General features: G+C 41.2%; 1 protein-coding gene across 2 annotated transcripts in view; it reads left to right on the forward strand.

The window, feature by feature from the left end:
- The window catches only part of CLTC (clathrin heavy chain), an 81,307-nt gene that overhangs the window by 11,997 nt on the left and 49,506 nt on the right, over positions 1-19,804 (forward strand). For both annotated transcript variants that reach the window (XM_008271197.4, XM_008271198.4), the window contains exons 2-4: positions 14,207-14,414; positions 18,211-18,479; positions 19,062-19,223. In XM_008271197.4, coding sequence (XP_008269419.1) covers positions 14,207-14,414; positions 18,211-18,479; positions 19,062-19,223 — 639 coding nt within the window. The remainder of the gene's footprint in view (positions 1-14,206; positions 14,415-18,210; positions 18,480-19,061; positions 19,224-19,804) is intronic.

Raw genomic sequence — 19,804 nt, forward strand, 5'->3', positions numbered from 1 at the left:
TACATTCCCACCAGCAGTGTACAAGGGTTCTATTGTCATTGCATCTCTAGTGCTTGTCAAAAGCTTATTTAGGGTGTGCAGGTAATAGTGTAAATGAGGAAAGAAGTATCTGATTTGAGCATAGATGTTCTCAAGTTTTGTATCCCCATCATACCTTAGATTGTGTGGCCTGTTTTATGTTGCATTTTCACTGCTTCTGAGTGATTTGAAATTTGTAGCACTGAATTTCACAAGGGAATATTGGAGTGACTCAACTATAAAATGGTTCTGATCTTATAACAATGGGTGGGCTGGTTTTGCTTTAGGGGTTAGGAACATGAGCAATCACTGGGTCTAATCTTGCCAAGGCAACTGTAGGTGGGACTCAAAATTCAATAAATCTATAGCAGGCTAATTTTTAAGCTGATAATTTTGTATGGCTCTCAAAATGGTATTATAAATATCCAAATGGCCCTTGGGAGAAAAAAATTTCCCCACTTCCTGCTTAAACTGATAATGAGTGATACACAATTTCTAATTTTCTAAGTAGGTCTATCAATATAAGGTAGAAAAATGCATGATTATGTGCAGCAGTGATGAGATTGAACTGAATGCAACACTGGGCTCCCATTTAAAAATATATTTTGGGAAGTTGTTTCATAGAATGAAATATTAAGGTCTTGTACACTTATAATGCAAGGGTAGCGGACCAGAAAACCAAGTGGTTGGTATCTACCCCAGTACATTCATATCATGCTTTGGAAGTCTTAAAATCAGCATTAAGTATTAAAATCTTTAACCCTCAAAATGAGGCTTTTCAGGTAATGGAAGAAAACTCTGTTGATATGAGAGAAACAAAAGTAAAAGATTGTGGTGTTTGGTACAGGCCTGGGAAAATTTCAGCACCATGAATTAAAAACAACCTGTGGGTATCTAGGGCACACTCTCTCCCTAACCATTGGAGTTTGGATCAGGAAGCAGTGTCTATAAAAAATTTTTTTTCAAGATTTATTTAGAAAGAGTTATACAGAGAAAGAGACAGAGATCTTCTATCTGATGTTTCACTCCCCCAAGTGGCCACAATAGCCAGGATTAGGCCAGGCTGAAGCCAGGAGTTTCATCTGAGCCTGTCACGTGGGTGGCAGGGCCTCAGATACTTGTGCCATCTTCCACTGCTTTCCCAGGCACGTTAGCTGGGTCAGAAGTGGAGCAGCTGGAACTTGAACCTGAGCCTGTTTGAGATGCTGGCATCACAGACAGTGGCTTAACCCACTAACGCTACTATGCTGACCCAATTCTCAATTGTCTACAAGATTTTGAGATGGAACTTTTTTTTTTTTTCTTTTAGAGTATATAAGCTATAATTTGAACAGGGGAAGATCCTCTGAATCTAAATAACTTGCTCTTTTTCTTATCTGCTTTTTCCTCAGTAGTAATAATTAAGTTATATTTTAACACAAAGTAGAAAAAAGAAAATTTCACACATATTATAGTTAAAATACTGATTTGATTGTATCTAAAAAATGTTCGGGTGTTAAATCCGTCATTAAATTATTTTAATGTTTTGAGTGTTCTGGATTTATATTAAATGATTTTGAGATGGCTTATAACTCTAGGCTGTTTTCTGGTTCTTTGAAAGGCAGATTTGGATATATTCTGTCCCTGTTTGTCTCCCTCCAGCCGATAATTGATTGTAGCCATGCTAGAATTTCATTGTTTTGGGACAGCTGTATGGAATTTATACAATGAAGGGTTTAATCTTGGAAAGTCCTTCGTACCTCCAAGATCTCAGGAATAAAAACTTTCTATACTACCTTGTAACTTAGTCAAAATTTAGCTAGTTAATAATTCATCTCATCACTGGATTATTTTTAAGAATGAGTCAAATTTTATTTTTAAAATTTCCAGTCTGTGGTTGATTACAGAATTTTTAAAGATTTACTTATTTTCAACAAGGCAGAGTGACAGCATCTTGCATATGCTGTGCATTCCCCAAAATGGCCATAATGACCAAAGCTGGACCAGTCTGAAGCCAGGAGACAGGAATTCCATCTGTATGTCCCTTGTGGGTGGCAGTACTTGGACCATCATTTGCTGCCTTCTCAGGCACATTGCAGGAAGCTGAATTTGAAGTGTAGTAGTCAGAACTCTAACCTGTACTTGGATGCAGGATTCCAGTGCTGCAAGTGGTAGTTTAACCTGCTGTGCCACAGTGCCTGCCCTGGAAAAAATCTTTGAATCTCCTGGTAGTTTACCAAAACAGTCTTTATAGTTCTTGTGTGTGGCTGTGGTTCTTTCCTGAATATATTACTTACAATTTGAAGTTAGTGAACTGACTCAGAAGTTTCTTCTGCAAGAAATGACTCCCTTAAAGGCTAATAAGGAGTAGAAATAGATCTCTATGTTTAAGTGTGGGAATCACAAAGGGTAAAGGCATTTTTATTTGTTGCTTGAAAACTGTGAAGTCTACAAAAGTCAGTGGCTGGTGTCCTGTTGATGGAAGAACTAAAGGAATGCTGCGTCCTCAGCATTTTCCCTCATTTCCTGTAGAATACAGTAACCACAGTTTTTATGTCACGTTCTGCTGGTTTCCAGGAAGGCTCAGTGAAGTGACTACTCTCAGCACTTTTTCCCCCCGTTTTAATGGATTCTAGTGAAGGTAGAGGATGTTTTGGAGCTTCTAAAGGAAATTTTGCTGAGTGGAATGCTTGGGATAGGAAGTTAACAAAATCTTTTAAGCATGTACTTAAAAGTACTTGCACTGGAAAATGAATACTGTCATCATGACATCAAATTCTCAGCAGTTCTCTCTAAAATTGCTGACTTTTTAAAAGTAAAAATTTTTTTGAGAGGCAGAGACAGCAGTCTCATCCACAGATTGTCTCCCCACATGCCCACAATGGCTAGGGCTAACCCAGGCTAAAATCTGGAAATTTTAAAATCCTTTAAAAAAAAAAAAGGATTTGTTTATTTGTTTGCAAGGTGGAGTTAGAGAGGAGAGCTTGTCCATCTGCTGGTTCATTGCCCAAATGGCTGCAGTAGCTGGGTCTGGGCCAGGCTGAAGCCAGGAGCTTCTTTCTGGTCTCCCACGTGGTTGCAGGGGCCCAAGTATCTGGGCCATCCTCTACTGCTTTCCCAGGGGCATTAGCAGGGAGCTGGAATGGAAGTGGAGCAACTGGGACTCGAACTGGTGCCCAGTTGGGATGTTGCTGGCACTGTAGGCAGAGGCTTAACCTTCTACGTCACAGCACCAGTGCCTAAAATCTAGAAACTTAATCCTGGTATTCTCTGTGCTTGGCAGGGATCTAACTACTTGAGCCATCTTCTGCTGCTTCCCGGGGTTGTCTGTCTTTGTTTTTCCTTTTTTTTAAAAGAAAAAATTATTTATTTGAAAGGTAGAGTTGCAGAGAGAAAGAGATCTTCCGTCTGCTGGTTCACACCCAAAATGGCTGCAATGTAGTTCATTTATAGAACAGGACTGTTTCAGGCCGAAGCCAGGAACTTCAGTAGTTTATATATAACTTCCTTTCCATTTCATTTCATTTAGATGAAATGAAGAAGGAACTGGAAAGTGTAAAGCTAAGCACTAATTGTGAAACATATGTCCTTAGTAATGCTGTCATAAACACAAATATTTTGATTTTTAGCTCATATAGTTTGTAAATGAGTCCTGTTCCAAGTTTATTTTTCATTAAGAAGCATATTCCTTGGGAGTACTTAGTAAAGAAGCTGGTTTCTGATGAGTTTGTTCTCACCAGGCAGTAAGAAGACCTATTCAAAGTAAACCTGTTCTTGCTTTAAGTATGTGGGTGGTTTGTAGGTACACAGAGTTGAGATAGATGCTAGGATAGACTTTGTGTTAGTAGAGAGTTAGCTTTAGCTAGTTGAAGAATTGGCATTGAAAAAATAGTGTGATCTTATTTGTGTTATGGTTACATTTTAATAAATTATGCTACTGCGTTAAATGTATTCATGGGCCTTTTTATCTTTTTTTTCTTTTCTTTTTTTTTTTCTTAACAGGTAAGAGTTAGAAAGGTCTTCCTTCCATTGGTTTACCCCCCAAATGGCTGCTACGGCTGGCGCACTGCGCCGATCCAAAGCCAGGAGCCAGGTGCCTCCCGCTGGTCTCCCATGCGGGTGCAGGGCCCAAGTACTTGGGCCATCCTCCACTGCCTTCCTGGGCCACAGCAGAGAGCTGGACTGGAAGAGGAGCAACCGGGACAGAATCCAGTGCCCCAACCGGGACTAGAACCCTGGGGTGCCAGCGCCATAGACAGAGGGTTAGCCAAGTGAGCCACGGCACCGGCCCCTTTTTATCCTTTTTTAAAAAGATTATTGAAAGGCAGAGTGACAGAGAAAGGTCTTTGGTCTTAGGGTTCACTCTACAATTGACTACAAGGTCCAAGGGTGGGTCAAGCCAAAGCCAGGGATAATATTGATATTTTACATTAACAGTTCAGTGTGGTCTCCTGAATTGTATATTGTTTAATTTATGTTTAAAGATCTATCCAAGCTGGCGCCGCGGCTCAATAGGCTAATCCTCCACCTAGCGGCGCCAGCACACCGGGTTCTAGTCCCGGTCGGGGCACCAGATTCTTTCCCGGTTGCCCCTCTTCCAGGCCAGCTCTCTGCTGTGGCCCGGGAAGGCAGTGGAGGATGACCCAAGGGCTTGGGCCCTGCACCCCATGGGAGACCAGGAGAAGCACCTGGCTCCTGCCTTTGGATCAGTGCGGTGCGCCGGCCACAGCGCGCCAACCGTGGCGGCCATTGGAGGGTGAACCAACGGCAAAAGGAAGACCTTTCTGTATGTCTCTCTCTCTCACTATCCACTCTGCCTGTCAAAAAAAAAAAAAAAAAAAAATTATCCAAAGGAGTATTGTCTTTTTGTGTAAGAAGATTCTAGACTCTGGAATTACAGAATTTGATTTTTATTTGAAAGGCAGCAACAGATCTTTGATCTGCTGCTGGTTTACTCCCCAAATGACTGCAACAGCTAGGCCTGGGCCAGGCTGAAGCCAGCAGCCCAGAACTCAATCTGGGTGTCCCACATGGGTGGCAGGGACCCCAAGTACTTGAGCCATCATCTGCTGCCTCCCAGGGTTTGCATTATTAGCAGGAAGCAGAATGAGAAGTAAAGTACTAGAGATTTGAAGTAGGCACTGTCCTATGGGATGTGGGTTTCCCAAGCAGTGACTTAACTGCTTTGCCACATGCTTGCCCCTTTGTTCTTTTACATATGCACATTAGAGATAGAGGTGGTAGAGGCTTTTATATTTTAAGAAAATCCGTATTTGAGGAGCCTAACATCTGTTGGATCAGGTGAATTGATGTAATCACGGGGCAAATTAGGAAGCTTGTTTTACAACTTTTTAGTGTAGATGTGTTTTATGTATATGTGTAGGGTCTGAAGTAGAAGGCTTTAACCGTGCTGTGCGTTGAGCATTGAGAAAGGTGTTGTGCCTGCTTTCCATTTTACTTTTTACTTCTTAGTCTTGAACTCTTGATGGTAAAGAGATTTTTTTTTTTTTTTTTTTTGACAGGCAGAGTGGACAGTGAGAGACAGAGAGAACGGTCTTCCTTTTGCTGTTGGTTCACCCTCCAATGGCCACCGCAGCTGGCGCGTTGCAGCCAGCACGTTGCGCTGATCCGAAGCCAGGAGCCAGGTGCTTCTCCTGGTCTCCCATGGGGTGCAGGGCCCAAGGATTTGGGCCATCCTCCACTGCACTCCCGGGCCATAGCAGAGAGCTGGCCTGGAAGAGGGGCAACCGGGACAGAATCCGGCACCCCGACCGGGACTAGAACCCGGTGTGCCAGCGCCGCAAGGTGGAGGATTAGCCTATTGAGCCACAGCGCCGGCTGGTAAAGAGAATTTCTGATTATGCTGACATCATGCCATCTGTTTAGCTTTAGCTTGCGCAGATTCGTATTGGGACAGAGTGTGGAGGGCACATATTTGCCAGGATTGATAGGCAGCAATACTCTTCCTTCCCAAATAAGAATTAAAATAGGGGTATTTAGAGTGAACATATGAAATGGTTTTAAAGATGCTGGTCTCGGAATGGGCATTTGGCACAGCAGGAAGGACCCCTGTATCTGGGTGCCTGGTTCAATTCCTTCACTTTTGATCTGGTTTTGTGCTAATTAATATTAACATGCCTTGGGGTCTACAGAAGATGGCTCAAGTACTTGGATCCATGCCACCCATGTTGGAAACCCAAATTGAATTTTGGCCTTCTGGTTCTGGATTTGGCCTGGACCAGTCCTAGCTGTTGTGGACATTTGGGGAAAGAACTTGCCAGATGGAAGATTATCTCGCTGCCTTTTCAAGTAAAATGAAAAGTAAAATTAAAAAAAAAAATCTAGTCTCTATAATTTGATTAGGCAAATTGAAGAGTAGAATTGGAAGTTTGGGAGATTTTTTTGTTGTTTTGTTAGAAATTTATTTGAAAGACAGAGTTGGAGAGATTGATCGTATATCTGCTGGTTCACTCCCAAAATGAGACTAAGCCAGGAGCTCTTTCTGGGTCTCCCATGTGGGATCAGGGGCCCAAGCACTTCAGTCATCATCTGCTGCTTTCCCAGGCACATTCACAGGGAGCTGGATGGGAAGTGGAGCACTATGGTCTGGAGCCAGCACCATTATGGGTTGCCAACATCACAAGGTGTTTGCTTTACCTGCTAAACCACAACCCTGGCCCCATAGAATTGGAGGTCTTAACATGTAATTTCCTTCTGTTCAGAAAGGGGAAAAAAAAAAAAGGCATTTCACAGTGTCTGAATAAGTTAAGCACCCACCCAGAGACCACCCTAATCTATTATCAGTAGTTAAAAGCAATTCACACCCAGAGTTTTAACCAGCCTTAAGGACAGCTGAATTAAGCAGATAATAAAAATACAAACACAGAGAAAAGCCATACAGGAGAGCTGGCTTGCAGTTCTGATGTATGAACTCTTACAGTGTGTTAGACATCATGCTTAGCACTTTACATTAAATCCTCATAATCCGGAAGTGTAGGCACTGTCCTCTCAGATGTATAAAATAAGGAAATACACAGAAATAACTCATTTGTCCATGGTTATGTCAGTGGCAAAACTGAGACTAAATTCATACATTTTGACTCTTGGAAGAAATAGAAGCAACTAATTCCAGATGTTATTAGAAATTCATAATCAGTGTTATAAATTTGTATTGTAGTTGTTACTGGAATGGAGAATCTGAAATATTTACAAAAACTAAAAATACAGGGGCCGGTGCCGTGGCTCACTTGGTTAATCCTCCACCTGCGGTGCCGGCATCCCATGTGGGTGCCAGGTTCTAGTCCTGGTTGCTCCTCTTCCAGTCCAGCTCTCTGCTGTGGCCTGGGAGGGCAGTGGAGGATGGCCCAAGTGCTTGGGTCCCTGCACCCACATGGGAGACCAGGAAGAAGCATCTGGCTCCTGGCTCTGGCTTCGGATTGGCGCAGCGCCAGCTGTAGCAGGCATTTGGAGAATGAACCAATGGAAGGAAGACCTTTCTCTGTTTCTCTCTCTCACTGTCTATAACTCTACTGTCAAATAAAAAAAATGAGTACAATTTAAAAACTAAAAATAAAATGTTTTGCTTCTGAAGCTCCCCCTACCTTGTTAATTCATAGTGGGGTGGGTGATTGAGGAGAAAGAAAAGGAAACGTTTTTATATTGTTTGTAGCATATAACTCCTGCTGACTGTAGAGTTTCTGTTTGATTAACAATAAATCTGTTTTCTTACCTTTTGGAATCCAGGTTAAGTGTCAGGTCCTGAAATAGTGCCACTTGCAGACTGAAATCTAGTCTGGGAATCAAATGAACTATGAAGTTTGTGTGCTTTCATATGCTGTAGGGCATCTCAGGTGCAAAATTATCTAATTGCTTGGTGGTGGGCTGCTGCAGGGACACTACTGGAAAGATAGCGTGGATAGTTTTTTTTTTTTGCTGTTTGTTGCCTTTTGTTTGTTTGCTTTACTTTGTGTATGTGGAAGCTATTAAAAAGAAGAACTCTTCCTGGACTGAAGTTATTAACTCCATATTCTTAGCAAAATAAGAGTTCTTTGAAGTAAACCAACCAAACAAAATCCAAAACTTGAAGTTGGGAAGCATATCGCAAAATACAGCATCTTAACTTCAGTAGTTGAAACACTTTGCCAACTTGAGGATAAAAAAAGTGGCTGGAGGGCAGTGCCGTGGTGTAGTGAGTAAAGCTGCCGCCTGCAACGCCAGCATCCCTTATGGGTGCCGGTTCAAGTCCCAGCTGTTCCACTTCTGATCCAGCTCTCTGCTATGGCCTGGGAAAGTAGCAGAAGATGTCCCAAGGCCGGCGCCGTGGCTCAATAGGCTAATCCTCCATCTAGTGGCGCCGGCACCCCTGCTTCTAGTCCTGGTCAGGGCGCTGGATTCTGTCCCGGTTGCCCCTCTTCCAGGCCAGCTCTCTGCTGTGGCCCGGGAGTGCAGTGGAGGATGGCCCAAGTCCTTGGGCCCTGCACCCCATGGGAGACCAGGAGAAGCACCTGGCTCCTGGCTTCGGATCAGCGTGATGCGCCAGCTGCTCTGGCTGCGGCGGCCATTGGAGGGTGAACCAACGGCAAAAGGAAGACCTTTCTCTCTGTCTCTCTGTCTCTCACTATCCACTCTGCCTGTCAAAAAAAAAAAAAAAAAAAAAAAGTCCCAAGCCCTTGGCCTCTTGCACCGGCATGTGAGACCCAGAAGCAGCTCCTGGCACCTGGCTTCAGATCACAGCTCCAGCTGTTGTGCCAATTATGGAGTGAACCAGCGAATGGAAGACCTCCCTCTCCCTCTCCCTGCCTCTCCTTCTCTCTGTGTAGCTCTGCCTTCCAAATAAATAAATTGTTTTTAAAAAGTGGCTGTAGTTTGAATATTACTCTGTATCCTCTGAAAATAAGTTTGGGGTCTACTGTAAGTTGAATTTTTCAATGGTTTGTTCTATAGACTATAATTCTGTTTCTGTGGTATAGCTCATACAGCATCACACTGTTAGAGTTGAATGAAAATACTTAATGATTAGTATGGGATGTTAAAAAAACATATTTTAAAATGTTTCAATTTTGCTTTTTTATATTTTTGTAGTTTTAATCTGTGCAGACATTACTAAAATAGTTAATCTGCTAACCCTTTTACACGATTATACTCAAAGGATGTGAGCTGTTACTGTAATTAATAAAGGTGACTTGTCTTACTACCATATATTTTTGGATTTTTGCCTTTTAATCATAGGAAATATGGGAAGAATTGATGAGTGCTCTGCATATTCTTGAATACCAGTAAGGAAGAGTTTAGCAACCTTATTTGAGGCAGTGGAACTCTGTATTAACTTTTTGTTAGCCTGTAGCATTAGATTGGAGGCCGGTGTTGGCTCAGTGGATTATGCTGCTGCCTTTTTTTTTTTTTTTTTTTTTTTTTTTTTTTAGGTTTATTTTTATTTATTTGGAAGAGAGTACTTCCGTCTGTTGGTTCACTACCCAGATGACCACATCAGCCAGAGCTGAGCTGATCCAAAGCTAGAAGCCAGGAACTTCTTCCAAGTCCCCCATGTGGGTGCAGGGGCCCAAGGACTTGGGCCATCTTGTACTGCTTTCCCAGGCCATAGCAGAGAGCTGGATCGGAAGTGGAGCAGCCAGGACTCAAACCAGCGCCCATATGGGATGCTGGCACTGTAGGCTGGGGCTTGAACCCCCTGTGCCATAGTGCTGGCCCCTATGCTGCTGCTTTCTAAGCCAGAATCCCATATAGGATTCGCATTGCTGGTTCATGTGCTGGCTGTTCCAGTTCTGCTCTTGTTTCCTGCTAATGCTCCTGGGAAGGCAGCAGATAACTATTCAAGTCCTTGGGACTCTGCCAACAGTGTAGTAGACCCAGATGGAATTCCTGGCTCCTGGTCTTGGCCTGGCCTATTCTTGGCTTTTATGGCCATTTGGGGAGTGAACCTACTAATGTAAGATCTCTCTGTGTCTGGGTTTCTTTCTGATGCTCTGCCTTTCAAATAAATAAATCTTTAAAAAGAGAGAGAAAGTATATTGCTTAAAGTTCTTGTCATTTCTTTTCCTAACAACTGAAGGCCACTTTTTAGGAATGCTTTTTCCTGTTGTGTAATGACCATCATTTAAGTGTACCTTTTAATATTTAAACATCTAACATTGTTAAGAATTTGCCATTTGCCTCTTGTTTAATTTTTTAAGGTTTATTTTATATGAAAGAGAGATAAGGAGAGGCAGAGAGAGAGAGAGTCTTCCATCTGCTGGTTCACTCCCCAGTTGACTGCAGTGGCTGGAGCTGCGCAGATCAGGAGCCAGGAGCTTCTTCCGGGTCTCCCACGTGGGTGCAGGGGCCCGAGCACTTGGGCCATCTTGTACTGCTTTCCGAGGCCATAGCAGAGAGCTGGATCAGAAGTGGAGCAGCTGGGACTTGAACCCGAGCCCCTTTGGGATGCCATAACTGCAGGCGGCAGCTTTACCTGCTGCGCCACAGTGCCAGCCCCTTAATTTTGTTTTAAAAGGACATATGTTTATTTCAAATGGAGTATTTTGAATAGTACTAGTATATTGTTGGTGGGGAAGATATGCATTCTTCTTGATAGGATGTGTTTAATTGCATGTATATGGGTATTAATATAAAGATTACATATATAATAATATATATATACTAACATAAGGATTACACAGATCACAGGAAACCCAAATCTTTGTTTTTTCTACAAGCAGGACGCATTGAGGTTGAAATTCAGTGCTAACTACTGCCACTTATTTATTTATTTTTAAGATTTGCTTATTTATTAGAGAGGCAGAGAGAGAGAGGTCTTACATCTGCTGGTTCACTCTCCAATGGCCAGAGCTGTGCTGATCCGAAGGCAGGAGCCAGGAGCCTCCTCCAAGTCTCCCACACAGTACAGGGGCCTAAGGACTTGGGCCATCTTCTACTGCTTTCCCAGGCCATTGCAGAGAGCTGGATCAGAAGTGGAGAAGCCAGGGCTCAAACCGGTGCCCATATGGGATGCCAGGATTGCAGGTGGCGGCTTTACCCAATATGCCACAATGCCAGCTCTGCTGCCAATAATTTTTTTGTGTGCATTTTTTTGGGGGGGAGCTAACAGGGAGCAGGAAACCCAGGTTGCTTCGACATTTTTTTTCTACATCTCTACTGTCTTTTCTGTTAGGTTTTCTTGTAACTGCCCCTGAAATTGAGGGTTAAGAAGGAAGCAGTTAAAATATTTGTGGATTCAGTTAGTTGTGTCTGTGGTTTGCTTTTAATTTCAATCTTTGATTAACATTGTTTTTTACTTTTCCCAAACTCTCGGAGATTTAAGTGGTGAAACCTAAAACTTAGAAACTTAAAAACAGGGGCTGGTGATACGGTACAGTGGGTTAAGACACCACCTATGATGCTGGCATCTTACTTGGGAAGTGCTGGTTCAAGTCCTAGCGGCTCCACTTCTGTTCCAGCTCTATGCTAATGCCTGGGAAAAGCAGCAGCAGAAGGCCCAAGTGTTCGGGCACCTGTACCCATGTGGGAAACCCAGATGAAGCTCCTGGCTACAGCTTGACCCAGCCCTGAGCTTTTGAGGCCATTTGTGGAGTGAACCAGCAGATAAAGATCCTTTTCTCTCTGTCTCCTTCTCTCTAACTCTGCATTTAAAACAAAATACAACAAAAAAATAATTCGTATTTACAGAGCAGTTTAGAAGAAAAAATGTTGCTTTTAAGTTTAGGGCTCTATGAACTCTGAGCCACCAGTTACTGGAAAGGTACTGTCAGTTAAACTTTGAAGAGTCTGAGGACCCTTTGGTCAGAAAAATAGTGTGTGTATATACCTCTTTTGAAACTTGGTTTGTAAAGGGGTTTCCTTGTACATTTTTGGGGACCACTCGTGTTTATGTTCCTCCATTAGTAATGGAACTAAAAGTAGCTGTTTATTTATTTTAGAGATTTATTTATTTGAAAGAGAATGAAATGGAGAGACAGACATACATCTTCATCTGCCAAGTCACTCCTCAAATGGTGCTGGGATTGGGCCAGGCCAAAGCCAGGAGCCAGGAACTTCTTTCAGTTTCCCACATGGCTGCAGGGCCCCAAGCAGTTGAGCCATCTTCCACTGTGTTTCCCAGGCCATTAGCTGGGAGCTGGATCAGAAGTGGAGCAGCTGTGACACGAACCAGCACCCATGTGTGATGGTGTTACAGGCAGTGGCTTGACCCACTACACCACAATGCCGACTCCAAAAAGTAACTATACGAGTTAAAACAGGGACCAGCGTTGTGGTGCAACAGGTTAAGCCTACAATGCCAGTGTTCCACATCAGAACAGTGGTTCAAGTCCTCCTGCCCCGCTTCCCACCCAGTTCCCTGGTAATGCCCCTGGTCTCCCAGGTTGAAGGCTTGCAAGGAGTTCCTTACTCCTGGCTTCAGCCTGGCCCACCTCCAATTTTGATGGCCATTTGGAGAGTGAACCAGTGGATGAAGATCTGTTTCTTCCTTTGTCTCTTTAACTCTACCCTTCAAATAAGTATTTTTTAAGTTAAAACCAGAAATGAAAATCAGTATTACAAATGTTATTTTTGTAACCAGATTGATTGTAAACTGCATATCTCACACTTAATATATTTGCCTTGCATTGCAGAATATACCTGAGTTTTTAAAGCTGCTAATTTACTTCCTGCCATGTTTGTATTAATGGTTACACAATTGTTTGACTTCTTGCACCCGGTATTCAGTGACTGACTTACTGTAACAGGGTGGGCCTGATATCGGTGAGGTATAAGAGGGAAGTGAAAAGAAAATGTATGCTCTTATATGTATTTACTCATATCCTAGGCTGGTTATTTTTAAGCATTATTAGCAGAAGAGTTTGACAAAAGAATTTAGATTAAAACACAGTTAATTTGGCTCAGCCAATCCATAAGATAATAAAGACAGTGGTAGTCACTAGTGGAGGTAGGGAAGCTGTATGGTTGGGACAAGGGCAGAGAAAGATGAAATTTTTTTGTACTTTTTTCCTTTTTATATTTTGTACCATGGAGGTAAAGGGGAGTGGGAGACTAGTTTGGCTAAAGCTAATAAAATAAAGCCTTGGCAGCTTCCTTGAGTGGGATTTATTCTGGCATACCACATTTACTCAGAATATTAATGACCCATTCTGGTCAAGATTCCCTTCTAGTAATAAGCGATTTTTGTTCCTATGCAACTGATTTCAAATACCTACCATCTGCAGGGGTGGGGAACATCTGAGCTGCGGGCCAGGTAACACCCATGAAATCATTTGGTTTGGCTCTGCCAAGAGTGCTGCAGGCAGAACAAGAACTTCAGTAAATCTGAAACAAGCTAATTTTTAAGTTTATAATTTTGTATGGTCTACAAATGACGTTGTAAGTATCTAAAAGGTCCGTGGCAGAAAAAAGTTTCCCACCGTTAGCAATACTTAGTGTCTTCAGAGTATACAAACCAAATCTAATTCCAGTATTGTCCTTCTTAAATCCTGTGACCAGCTTCCTTTGTCTATAGAATAAGTTCAGGATTCTTACTGGGGTACTTTAAGCTTGTCTCGCCCTTGCTGGTCTATACTCATCTAGCCTTACTTAGTACATTCTCTCAGAGTTGTGAAAGCACTTCTAAGTCCCTTAGCCAACCACACTCATATCTCTGCCTTAGCACAGGCTCTTTCTGTTGAGAATTCTGTCTTCCTGGAAGACTTTACTATAGCTATGGAGCCTTCTTTGACAAGATCTCTCTTACATATCTTCATTTTGGCATTCTTTGCAGAGTATTGTAAATTTGTCAGCTCATACTAGTTCAGCTTCTTTAGATCAAGAACTCTGATTTTTTTTTATCTTTTTCTCTTTATATTGTTACTTAATTTTTAGATTCCTGAAGCCTAATGCATATGAACAAGTAACTACTTAAAGTTACTGGAGGTATTGATGTCCTTGAATCCCTTGAACCATTCATGCTAGCTCTTCGATATTGCTCTTTATCTCTGTTTGCTCTATCTTTTAGCTATAACCGTGAGGTTATAATAAAACAAGTGAATGCTATATTTGTTGGAAGAAGGTCTATTTTTTAGCTATTAATTGCTTCACTTTAATCAGTGTACTGGAATTGTCGCAGTTAACCTTGAAGCATTAATAATTGTTAGAATTTGTAATGATGGTAATATGTGACTGTCAAGTCTTTCTAATCTGGTAATATGATTTAATATTTCTTTTCCAGCTCCAGAACCTGGGAATCAACCCAGCGAACATTGGCTTCAGTACCCTAACTATGGAATCAGACAAATTTATCTGCATTAGAGAAAAAGTAGGCGAGCAAGCCCAGGTGGTAATCATTGATATGAATGACCCAAGTAATCCCATTCGAAGACCAATTTCAGCAGACAGTGCCATCATGAATCCAGCTAGCAAAGTAATTGCATTGAAAGGTATAAAAGACTGTTTTTTTTTTTTCCTTTAAACCCTTATGTATATTTTAGGCAAATACGTGTTAATTAAGGTTGGCCTTTCTTAAATTTGTTTAAAATAGATCTGTAATGTTAAAGCTAATATTGAACTTGATTTTAGTTACTTTCACGATTTTACTTGGAACATTTCTTTGCAATATCTTACTTTGCATAGATCTTGGGATATTTTTGAATTTTAGAATAAATGTAGAATATTATGTCTAATATAATAAAAGCATGCCAAAACATCTCTGTACAAAAGAAATTGGAGATTCATTTGTTCTGGAATTAAGCATATTTAATATTAATACCTAAACATTACTGAATTTTGTTGTGATGATAAACTTATTTTTCATTTTGTGCCTTTTTTATAGCTCAGGGCTGTGTTTCATTTATTTTTTTTAAAGATTTACTTTATGGGGCCAGCACCCTGGCACACTAGGTTAATCCTCCATCTGTGGCGCCAGCATCCCATATGGGTACCAGTTCTAGTCCCTGCTGCTCCTCTTCCAGTCCAGCTCTCTGCTGTGGCCCAGGAGGGCAGTGGAGGATGGCCCAGGTCCTTGGGCCCTGCACCCGCATGGGAGACCAGGAGAAGCACCTGGCTCCTGGCTTCGGATCGGCGTAGTTCTGGCCGTAGCAGCCATTTGGAGAGTGAACCAACGGAAGAAAGACCTTTTTTTCTCTCTCTCACTGTCTGTAACTCTACCTGTCAAATAAATAAATAAAATCTTAAAAAGATTTATTTTGTGTATTTGTAAGAGTTACAGAGAAAGGTAGGGACAGAGAGTGAGGTCTTCCATCTGCTGGTTCACTCCGAAGATGGCCGCAACATCTGGAGCTGCGCCGATCCGAAGCCAGGAGCCAGGAGCTTCTTCTGGGTCTCCCATGTGGATGCAGGGGCGCAAGAACTTGGGCCATCTTCTACTGCTTTCTCAGGCCATAGCAGAGAGCTGGATGGGAAGAGGAGCAGCTGGGACTCGAACTGGCGCCCATATGGGATGCCAGCACTGCAGGCTAGGGCTTTAACCTGCTGTGCCACAGTACTGGCCCCTGTAAAAAAAAAAAAAAAAAGAAAGAAAAAAAACCAGTTTGAATATACACTCATCATTAAAAGTGTATGCATATGTAGATAGATTCTTGTTTTGTTTTGTTTTGTTTTGTTTTTGGCAAGGCAGAGTTAGAGAGTGAGAGAGACAGAGAAAGGTCTTCCTTCCATTGGTTTGCTCCCCTAATGGCCACTACGGCCAGCGCTGCGCCAGTCTGAAGCCAGGAGCCGGGTACTTCTTCCTGGTCTCCCATGGGGTGCAGGGCCTAAGCACTTGGGCCATCCTCCGCTGCCTTCCCGGGCCACAGCAGAGAGCTGGACTGGAAGAGGAGCAACCGGGACTAGAACCTGGGGTGCCGGTGCCATAGGTGGAGGATTAGCCTATTGAGCCACGGCGCCAGCCAGTAGATGGATATTTTAAAGCTTTGCATTCAATGATACTTCAGTTTATTCATGCAAAGTTTATTGTCACAACAGGGCATTCATTCAATAGCTTCTCAGTCTAAGCAGAATTCAAAGATTTCATACTCTGGGAGCCCGTGTTAATTTTTTTCCTTTGAACTTCACAAGGAGAATATAATTGGCCCTTTAAAATACAGATTTTTAGAAAGGTTAGGTGATGACCTGACTGACTCTGAAAAGGGCACATGAATGCATAGTTTTCTGTTTATTGTTTTTCTTGATAGGAGGAGGAAAAGCTCAAGCAAGTTCCTGGTAGTTCCTTGATATATTTGTGAATGAATAATTAGGCCTGCTGAAATCTTTACATAGGCTTTTCTTTACATGATTTAAACTTTGTATTTAGTATTACAGATTGAGGTCTTTTATCTAGGATCAAAGTGGTTCAGATTTGGGAATATTTGCAAAGACTACCAATTGAGCATCATGCTGATAGGCTCTAAAATCCAAACCTTTTGAACCTTATGTTGGAGCTCAAAACAGTTTGGAATTTCTGAGCATTTTGGATTTTGGATTTCAGATTAGGCTTCTTCAAACTGTAGTATTGGTTGGAGAGGAAACAGAGTGGGGGAGATAGGATGAGCATATTCAGACACATAAGTCACCATCAGTCCAAGATAGAAGTTTATCTTAAAGATGATTCCGTTTTCATCTGGGACCAGATGTTTTGGCATTAAATGTTTTACTTCTATTATAAAAATAAACTGTAAGGTATCTAAACTCCCTTAACTTTCTTAAAGAATTTAAATTCAGGTGCTTATCAACTTAAACCCATTATAAGGCCATGGTTTTGATTTTATCAAAATTCTTTTCTATTTTTAATGTTACTGTTATCTTATCACATTTCTTAATGCTTTCTTATGTGTGCAGATGGTGAGTTATCTCAAATTAGATTGTATTAGTTATTGTCCTGTTCTATAAAAAGAATAAACTGAAAAGATTCTCAGAGCATTTTACAGTAGTGTCATAGATCTGTGCCTGTATGCTAACATTATGCAGTTAAGCTGTTATCCCTCTCCTCCTCCCCTAACCAGTCCATTTTACATATACTCCAATCTTTTCCATATAAAAAAGAATAAAAATCTAGCAATCTGGGGGTTGGGGAAGACAGCAAAGGAAAGTAATTCTAAAATACTACCTCCCTCTGAAGCCAGTTTTGAACCCCTTGTCTTCTTTTTATAAACAGGACTATAACTCTCACAATTGTAAAGTCTGGTTGTGGTTTACATACTGTGTGGGATGGGAATAACATTCTTGTTTTTTAGAAGAAATTTTTTTGCACATGTGGTGAGAAGGGTGGTGGTACCCAAGCTGTTAGGTTTTGCACCTCCTCCTCCACATTTTCGTCATTTTGGTCCTTTGGGAGCCAGATTCTCTGTGGCTCAACAATGGAGTTTTCTTTAGTCTCTGTGAACTAATCTTGATAGGCCAGTGATAGCTGTTGGCTTTGACCTCTATGAATTTAAATCAAACCATTTTTTGGACTGTGATGGATTTCAAATTACAAGTATAGCCCTTGTATCTGATTCGGGACTTTTTAACACTCAAGACAAATTTCATCTTTTACTAAATGTTTGGTGTCTTAATCAGATGAAGCTTGAACTTTGTTCTTATCTCCAGTACATTAACAGCATCTGAGACTGACCTCTTCCTTTGTGTTCCTCTCCTTTCCTCCAGCACTTCTACCTTCCCTTTGTATTTTAAACCAACCAAGTGTAGCATGCCCTTCTCTCATGTACTAGTGGTAACAAGGCAGAGTTCATCTTTTCAAAAAGCAGTTTCTACAAGATGTAGTTGGGTGAGGGATGACTGACTGACTTTAAAAAAGTAGACATTTCCCCCCTGTGTTTGTATCAATTTTGTTTTTGTCCTGTCTGTATACAGCTATCTTAGTTTATATGCAGGCATACTTAATTATAAGTATGACGATTATAACTTTGCTTTCTATCATTGTTAAGAAAGTTCTTCAGACTTGTTTTCAGTTGGTATTTAGAACTCTGGGAAAAAAAAAGAACTCTGTGGAAGTGACTGTTTAAAGTGTAGTTATTAGGGCTGAAATAGTTTTGCTTAAGATGTAGAAGTAGATTGTTTGCTTAGTCTCAACTATTATCTCTTTAATGGTTGTTGCTCCATCTTTGTGGCTTCTGTAGTTGGTTATTAGTCTCAAGATAGAATCATTTTGTTTGGAAGTTACAGATCTAGTCTAGCTGGGTGTTGATTGATCCTGAACATTTCTTTTTTAGTTATTCATAATTCTTAATTTTGTTTTAGCTGGGAAAACTCTTCAGATATTTAACATTGAAATGAAAAGTAAAATGAAGGCTCATACTATGACTGATGATGTCACCTTTTGGAAATGGATCTCTTTGAATACGGTTGCGCTTGTTACGGATAATGCAGTTTATCATTGGAGTATGGAAGGCGAGTCTCAGCCAGTGAAAATGTTTGATCGTCATTCTAGCCTTGCAGGGTGCCAGATTATCAATTATCGTACAGATGCAAAGCAAAAGTGGTTACTTCTGACTGGCATATCCGCACAGGTAACATTTTTCTGGTTTTTTGCTTTGTTTTGTTTTTTTGATAAACAAGTCTAGAGGAGTGCTTTGGCCAGCATGCAGTTTATTTTGAAAATAGGATTTTTGTACTCAGTCTTGTTGAATTTGACTTATTTTAGAAGACATTTCCCTGTTTTCTTCTTTTTTTTAAAATAAGGATTGATGGCTTATTACCTACCTGTATTCTGAAATACAGCTCCAAATTCTTATCAAGTGTTTTTAGCTCTTACTTGACAGATTGAGTAGAAATTGAATGATTTGGAGTTTGTTACAGATTTGAGTGCTCTACTGCAGAACGAATACTTCTATATCTTTTTCTTTAATATAGTATAAAGAAATGTTTGTACATGAGGCACATTTAAACATTCATATTAAGCTTTAATAAGATAGATGGAAATTTTAAGATGTTCCAAAACTATACTTAGAGACTAATAAAGAATTGTAAATCATAATGCATTCTAATTATTTCACTAGTTGATGGATTTGGGAGTTAATGGTTCATTGAGTCCAAACTTTATTCTGTTTTTTTTTTTTTTTTTTTTTTTTTTTTTTTTTTTTTTTTTTTAGCAAAATCGTGTGGTGGGAGCTATGCAGCTGTATTCTGTAGATAGGAAAGTATCTCAGCCTATTGAAGGACATGCAGCTAGCTTTGCACAGTTTAAAATGGAAGGAAATGCAGAAGAATCAACATTGTTTTGTTTTGCAGTACGTGGTCAAGCTGGAGGGAAGGTAAGTTTGCATTGGTAATTATTTCAATAATGTGTCTTTCTGCTATTATCCTAATTTCAAAATAATCTTTCCCTTGTGAATTTTTTTATTTTTTTAATTTTCAGATTTAAAGATTTATTTATTTATTTGAAAGTCAGTTACAGAGAGGAGAGGGTGAGAGAGGGAAAGAGGGAGGTGTTGCATCCGATGGTTCACTCCCCAATTGGCCACAGTGGCTGGAGCTGCACTGATCCAAAGCCAGGAGCTTCTTCCAGTTCTCTTACGTGGGTACAGGGGCGCAAGGACTTGAGCCATCTTCTGCTTTCTTAGGCCACAGCAGAGAGTGGGATTGGAAGTGGAGCAGCCAGGTCTCAAACTGGTGCCCATATGGGATGCCGGCGCTTCAGGCCAGGGCTTTTTTTATTTTTATTTTTTATTTTTTTTTTAAGGCAGAGTTAGTGAGAGACAGAGAGAAAGGTCTTCCTTCCATTGGTTCACCCCCCAAGTGGCCGCTACGGCCGATGCTGCGCTGATCTGAAGCCAGGAGCCAGATGCTTCCTCCTGGTCTCCCATGCGGGTGCAGGGCCCAAGGACCTGGGCCA

Source organism: Oryctolagus cuniculus, chromosome 17 (assembly GCF_964237555.1).
Source record: "Oryctolagus cuniculus chromosome 17, mOryCun1.1, whole genome shotgun sequence".
In the NCBI taxonomy this organism is placed as follows: domain Eukaryota; kingdom Metazoa; phylum Chordata; class Mammalia; order Lagomorpha; family Leporidae; genus Oryctolagus; species Oryctolagus cuniculus.